Here is a 7,947-nt window from a genome sequence, read left to right as displayed (position 1 = left end):
CCCCAACTCCTTATAAAATGAACAGAAAATACAGAAAAATGGAAAAAATAATTGAAATCGAATGAAGAAAGTGATCAAAGTTCATATAGTAAACTTAGACAAGGGGCAACCAAGAAATAAACAATATTCACTGAGGTGCGTCTCGGTGCTTTCCCTGTGCACCCCGCCTCCCTGCCTGACACACAGACTACGTTGGCAATAGAAAGAGAGTCATCACAAGAACTGACAAGTCACCGATACCACACCAGTTGAGAGGAAAATAGATGAAAGTGAGGAGAAAACATCTGCCATCTTTTTTAAAGCTCCTGAACATTCACCACAAGATCTTGGCAGAAGCAAGAAAATTACAAACCTGCATGTGTCCCTTAGAGACAAAAAAAAACACTGGAAACCAGGCTGAAAGAAGATTAGCATTTAATAAATTTCAGAAAAAGGCAAGCAGGCCTAGATACTGCAATAAAGAAGACCGAACTCCTGACCCTGTCCCCTCCTCCTGCTAGCTAGCAGGATACAGAAGAAAGCTCAACACTCAACCTACAAACAGTAAGTGCGAAGAAAAGACTGAGCGATCCCAGGAGAGATGTAGAGGATTTCAGCGTATATCGTATGTCTCCATATCAGAGACAAAAGAAAAAGAAGATATAAATAGATCCGCCCACAGTAAGATACAAAGAAATGACACAGCAACTAACCATGCCGACAAGCCGGGATCCAGTAATTTATAGCATGCAAAGGATGACGAAATAAGAAACTGGTCTATAGAAAACACAGGACCATAAGAAAATTCCCCAGGGGCCTTTAGTTACAAAAGAAGTAATGAAAGAGACTTTTTTAAAAAAGCAAAATAAATCCTAAAGATCAAGCAGCAGGTCAGGCAACAACACGGAAATAATTAAATGGGCACCTGTCCTGGAGGAGTACCAAAATAAATAAATAAATAAATAAATAAATAAGGCTGTAACAAAAATTAAATGCAAGAATGCAAGACGTGGATCAGAGAATCATGTTGTATCAAGGTTAAGTGTCCATTTTAATCACCGTACTATGGCGGTGTAAGAAAATGTGCTTGTTTGGGGAAAAGATACACTGCTTATTATTTTTTTTTATAAAAAATTAAAACGTTTATAACATCCTCTCAAATGGTTCAGACAAAAAGAGGTGTGTATCTGTGTGTGTTTCTGTGTGTGTGTGTGTGTGTGTGTGTGTGCTTGTGTACATGCAAAGTGAGTAAAAAACAAAGCTAATGAACTGGGTAAAACATATATGGTATACTGGAGTTCCTTGTACTTTGCATTTTTGGCAAATTTTCTAGAAGTTTCCAATTCTATCGAAATAAAACCTAGCAAAAACATTTCTTAAAAGTTAAAGCAACAAACCTTTGAGGAAATACTTTTTTAAAAGACGGGCGATAAAGAGTAAACTAACACCAGGTGAAAACTGAAGTCCTTACATAGGAAACGAAAGTCAAGTCACCCCAATAAGTAAAAGGAAAATAAAAAATACTTAAAACAATTGATAATATAAGCAATATATTGCTTAAAGAGCATCCAACCTCAAGAAAATGGATCTCTGAGGAGAAAGCCAAATGGAATGGAAAAGCAATTCAAAGATACAACAGCAGAAAATTCCTCTGAAGTTAAGGAGAAAATCATTCTGCAGACCTAAAGAAAACTCTGAATTTCAAGAAATGCTGAATTATTGACACCAAAACACAATCCTGGTTACTGAATTTTAAGGATTAAGAAGGAAAATCTTCAAGCATCCAGTCAAAAAAGAAGCCTGTAACATGCGTGAGAGTGAAGTAAAAAAATCAAAGTAGACTCAGATTACCTCAAGCAGAATTTAGAGCCAGGAAATAGCAAATCAGTATGTGCAACGTTTTAGATAAAGGTCACCCTTGAAACCAGCAGTTGGCATAATGACTGTGTCGCTGAACTCCCATGTAGTCAACAGCAGTTCGAGTCCCAGACCCAGTGGCCTACACTCACACCAGATGCGTGTGTGTGCATGCCCAAGATCCCGAGAGGAGAATAGACAAGAAGGAATTGTAGCATGATCATCCCCACTTGGGTGACTTCTCACTTTCTGTCTCTCTGTCTCTCTCTGCCTTTCTGGAGAGCATATGTGCCCTATAGAAAAACCTCTTAAAAAAAAAAAAAAGATTACGGCGACCCAAGGCTATAAACCTTAGCTAACTTGCCGTTCAAATGCAAAGGCTGTGGGCATTGTGACCTAACATACAAAGAACTCAGGAAATAGAGATAAAACTACTATGGGCCCTCTCTGCAGGGAAAACCCTATTTGACAAATTTAAGTAAAACTTTAAAAACTGTAATAAAGGACTAACCCATGCCATATTCAGGATCAGAAGACTGGGGATATATTTACTAAGTGCAAAGAAAAGGAAATTTTCATCTACTGAATAAATCTAGCTACTGTGCCAACTGGTCATTAAGCTAAAAGACAGCGGACATACAAACTTTCTAGAAATGATTCAAAAAGAAAGACTCAAGATTGGGAAATCATGAAAAAAATGCTAGTGTGCTAAGCATTGAATTCATATGTATTTTCTCTAGGAAACAAATGTCAAAATAGGGCAATATAACAGAAATCTTGTATCCAATACTGTCCAGATTAGCATGCGATCAAAATCATAAGGATTCAATCATTACTGTCCAAAACTAAAACATATATCTAGAAATTACCTTTAACTGCTATTTATTGTGAACTTTGTCCCTGAATTTTAAAGGAATATATACAAAGAGTATAGATTGAACCATAAAAAGTGTCCAATATGCCATTAGTTTTGGTCTACAATATGGTAATGTCTTATAGCTCAACTTAATAACATTTCAGTGGTAAAAAATATTTATCCAAAATACACAATTTGTATTAGTTTCATTTCAATTTTTCTTTGATGAATCTGTATTAATATGCAAATATAATTTTTCAAATAGCATGCAAAGCGTAAAATCTATAAAATTATTACCATCTTTCCTTCAATCTATTCATCTTTCTAGCTATATATTCTTATGTGTGTACTTATGATATAAGCAAATGTTTAGAATGATGCTCACTAAATGTTAACAATGGTTGTTTTAAGAGTAGTTTGATTTTGTGAGGTTTTGGCTTTCCTTTTTGTATTTTTTGTATTACTTGAATTTTTAAAAACAAAGACCTACCATTTTTAGAAAAACAGCAAAGTCATTATTATCAGGTCAGTAAAGGAGGAGACACTAATAGGAAAATGGGGAAGAGTCGACATGCTGTACACAGGGCCAGAGAACTTTCCAGCCTGTCTTTGGGACCTGCAGCTGGCTTCCTCCAAACCGTGTGACTGACTTTCTGAATGAAACTAAGATTACTTTCCTTGATATTTTGTGACTAAGCCAGACTTTTGGTTGTTAAAGAATATGGTCAACTATTTGCTAGAATATATCCTTTGAAAATGGAAGTAGAATGGAGAAGTATAATTTCTCCTCAGACCGTGCTCTGCCAACTAGCAGCACTGGCATCACCTGGGTACTTATCAGATCTGCAGAATCTCGGGTCTCACTCCATACACAGAATCAGAGTCTGCAATTTAACAAGATCCCTGGTGGACCCATGCATACAATGAAGCTTTAAAAGGTTTAACGGCACTGGGGCCAGCAGATGATGTAATGGTTATGTCACTGGACTCCCACATGGTTGACTACAGTTTGAGTCCTGGACCTGGAGGCTTAAAACACACTGGGCATGTGTGTGTGTATGTGTGCCCAAAATTCTGAGAGAAAAATGGAGGAGAAGGGATTGTGGCATGGCCATCCCCGCTGAAAGATGATTTTTCACTTTCTCCCTGTCTCTATCTTTCCAGCAAGTACACTTGCCTTTTAGCAAAATTCTCTCTCAAAAAGTCAAAAACAAAACAAAAAGAGATTTAACAGCTCAACTCTTCAAAAAGACTGACAGGTAGCTTTAAAAAAGTCATAGAAATTTAACCCTTCCATTGGTTTTTGGGAAAAAAAAGAAAAACAGATTTTTTTTTTTCCCTGCACACATGAAGGTCCTTATGCCACAATTCACCAATGTACGAGACAGAATAAGGGAAGTCGTCTCTGGTGTGACCAGTCACCCACACGTAGTTATAAGAATTCTCGTGTGACATCAGAATATCCAAGAAAACAGACAGCAGGGTTGATGGTTAATGAAGTACAGTGAAAGCTTTTCATTTGCTTGCTTTCTTAGAGTGAGAGATAAAGAAATAGGCATTGGTGAAGCTAACAACATGTACAGTGAAAAAAAAAATAGCATTACCTGCAAAGTTTTTCAGCAGATTTAATTCTTTTTCCAAGCTGTCTAAGGTTTGTTGATCAAAAGAATCATCTAACAAAGGCTCATTCTTGTCAGAAGTATCAATATATTCAATTTCTGAAATTTCAGAAGCAGCTCTAGAAAGTGATCGAGCAGTTGCACTTCTTGATCGAGGATGAGATGGGAGGCAGCTAGAGATTTTCTCAACAGAGTTGGAAAGCAGTAAGTTCGCTGTTGAAGGTCTCCGTGAGCTCTGGCCTAAAATAATAAGTAAAAATGTTTTATATCAATTGTTTCAAAAATTCTAAAGGAGGACTTAAAAAGACAAAACACTGGACCCTCTGCACACTGACCATGCAAACCATGCAACAAAGTTCATGAGAAAATCAGGTTTTGATGGTCATCTAATCACAATTTTTTAATCTCAAATTACTTTCACGGGGTCATGGAGAAGACTTCTGAGTAATTTTGTCCTAATTTCTCTGAGTTCAGAAAAAAGACAAACTCATTTTGATATTCACTGAAGTAAAATATGTATAAACCAAGACAACTACAAACCAAATAACACATAACCTGATGACCTATTCCAAAGCCATCACTTCGCCATGTTCCTTAAATTCCAAGACACTACCACACTGTGCTTTATATGAGCAAACTCGTAAAACAGGATACCCCTTCTTACCGAACTAATTTTACTTCAAGTGTGCAATTCATTCTATATTAAAAAATGTAAAATTTTAGAAAAATTCAGGCTTCAAAGAAATTGAGATGATATCTCTAATTTTCACTCTCTGCTTCTTTAGAGGGCACCTTGGTAGAAAGTTCCAGAAGCACAGATCTAACTCAGGTTTTACATTGTTTCACTAGGACAGTCACTTCTTGTTTTTTATCTGTGTCGAAGATTGAGCCGATTTCTTCAACACTGATGTTGCTCTCATAGTGGGGAAAAGGCATCTCTTTCAGTTTTACACCAGCACAACATAACTGATTTATAATTTGGAATTTCTCACAAAAGAATCTTTAATAAAGGTCAGGGATATTCTAAGACACAAATTAAAATTCACAACTCAGATAACTATATGCTTATTTATTAAGTGTACAGATTTATTTTTTGAGTGAGAGAGATAGAGAGAGAGGTATCCACAACAGAGCCTTCACACTGTGATCTTCTCCAGAATCTACAGAGAAAAACCACATTCCTGTGTCTATATTGGGATATATGTCTCGGTCAAGGTAAAATCTAAAGGAATTTGGAATTTTTATTAAAGTAAAACAAACAAAAGGAAGATGGGATCAGTAAGGCTGAACTTCTGCCAACGCGGACAAATGCAAAGTGAGAAAAATTTAATATAATGCAGATGCCCTTCAGAAAATTCAAGGGAGTACAAACACTTGCTGAACTCTTAGAATAACATCTGGTTGACACAGAATTTGGAGTTAATTGATCCCAAATGAGAAAAAAAGGTACACAGAGAATGCATCAAACTTATGCTTAGCACACAGTAAAAGACAGACCATCTTACTGGAAATGTGCACCTAGTGTAAGTTAAAGTAACCAAGACATAGAGAGATAGAAGAGCCCTCAGTATGGTCCTTGATTTTATTTAGTTATTGTTCCTATAGATCAATATATTATTCTCACTAATGTTTAATACATAGGCTTATTAATATTATTACTAAGGTTAAGATTTAACACATTAAGACTGGCACTAATGAAAAATACCACAATTGACAATGATTCCATCCTTTAAAAAATAGCCCAGTTTATAGATTATAAACATAAGAAGTTACTTTCAGAGTAACTTTGTCATCAGTGGCAATGTAATCTTAAAAAGGTATTAATACCAATCAAACTTATGTTCTAAATAGAACAAAATAAATTTTCCTTGATGTTAGCAAAAAAAAATGTTCTATGAATACTAATGAAACAATGCCAACTATTGAGTAGATGAAATACAATGGTGTCTCTTTGAGTTATAGTAATGAGTACAAAACAAAAATGTGGATAGGAACATTAAAAAAAAATACATGAACCACAAGGACAGCCAGTGGTGTAGTGGTTACGGTGCTCAGTCTGCACATGACCAACAACACAGCTGGAGTCATGAATCTGCTGACTTGAAAAACATGCCAGACATGTGTGCCCAAAATCTCAAGAAGAGAATGGAGGAGAAAGGGCTGTGGTGTGGCTATGGCCCCTGAAAGACGCCTTCGCATTATCTCCACTCCCTGCCTTATCTCTCTCTCTGGTGAGAGCACATGCCCTATAGCAAATTTTATATATATGTATATTAATCAATCACTGAATAACTTTAATACAATGATAATTGTGATTGCATTTCTAAATGTTAACTTTAAAATTTTAATGAAATAGAATTATTAGTTCATAGAGAAAGTCATGATGTATTTTTTCTGTTTTTCTATTCAAAAGTGTGTCATGATTCTCCTGATGACCCAATATATCAACAGGCTTTTTGGATAATGTTTTAATAACAAATAATATTCTTATCAAATAAGCCAATATTTTAATTCTGAATAAAATTTGCAAAACATTATTATATAAACATTTTTAATCCATTGTGTATAGTGCTGAGAATTTAGACACATCAAAACAGAAATGGATTTTCTGAATTATTGAAACCTATTTTAAAATTTTATTTAGCAGGATGGATTAGTGGAAAGAATGCTAAACTGGATAGCTCAGAAACAGAAAAATTAGACCGTATATCTTAACTCTTCTCCAGCTCTGAGAACCTGTGAACTAATAAACAAACCAATTCAAAATCATTTAGAACTTCTAATGCTACTAGGCACTATGGTAGGATCAGGTTACTCCAAAGTGCAAGGGTCGCCTCTGCCCTCCAGTTGCACTGCACACTAAGGCAGGGTGCTACGCTACTTGACTCATCCAGAAACACTAAACTGAGCACTTAGCAGCTGCCAGACCCTGTTCTACACTGAGTTTGCATCAATAACCAAGTGAGGCTAGTACGACCAAGGGTGAGAAAGAACCGAAAAGACACACACTAGCAAATGGAATAATGCCAGATAGTGATGAACTCTATGAGAAAGATGAAAGGGGGTAAATGTGACAGAGGGACTCAAGAGATGAGCATTAGGTAGTGCGGCCTCAGAGACCTCAGGAGGTGGTGTCTGGGTAGAGACCGAACAGTGCGAAAGACTCAGTTATATGAACGAGTGTGAGACTGGAGAGAGAGGTGGCAGAGAATCCTGGAACACAAAGAAAGAGATGCAGTTAAGAGAGATGGTAGCCAACCCCAGGGCTGCTGTGTGATGCATGGTAGGGGATATAATTTTTCCTATCTTCTATGGGAAGCGAAGAGATACTTTAAGGCAGCATAATGACATAACACAATTTATTATTTAAATTTATGGAAAGTGTGATTCACTCCCTATAAACTGTAAACATATATAATTTTATGATCATAAATATAAACAATTCACTCACTGACTAGAAGTGGAAATTAATCATAGCAACATGATTTGGGGAGGGATAAAAGTAAAATTGGCAGCAAGTGAGAGAGAGACCGACTGAGCTCATCCTGCGCTTGAGCAGTGAAGATAAAAGTGCAGTTGTTGATAAAATAAACACGAAATTATGAACCTTACCTTAGCTTAATGTTCCACTAGCTC

At 36.3% G+C, this 7,947-nt stretch overlaps 1 protein-coding gene across 1 annotated transcript in view; it reads right to left on the bottom strand.

Moving 5' to 3' along the window:
• Window positions 1–7,947, bottom strand: part of ZBBX (zinc finger B-box domain containing) — a 111,152-nt gene that overhangs the window by 10,404 nt on the left and 92,801 nt on the right. The window contains exon 18 of the mRNA XM_006150294.2: window positions 4,297–4,551. Coding sequence (XP_006150356.1) covers window positions 4,297–4,551 — 255 coding nt within the window. The remainder of the gene's footprint in view (window positions 1–4,296; window positions 4,552–7,947) is intronic.

This window comes from Tupaia chinensis, unplaced genomic scaffold (genome assembly GCF_000334495.1).
Source record: "Tupaia chinensis unplaced genomic scaffold, TupChi_1.0 Scaffold000281_1, whole genome shotgun sequence".
NCBI classification, from domain to species: domain Eukaryota; kingdom Metazoa; phylum Chordata; class Mammalia; order Scandentia; family Tupaiidae; genus Tupaia; species Tupaia belangeri.
The sequence above is the reverse complement of the archived record's forward strand: the minus strand, read 5'-3'. Positions and strand labels throughout refer to the sequence as shown.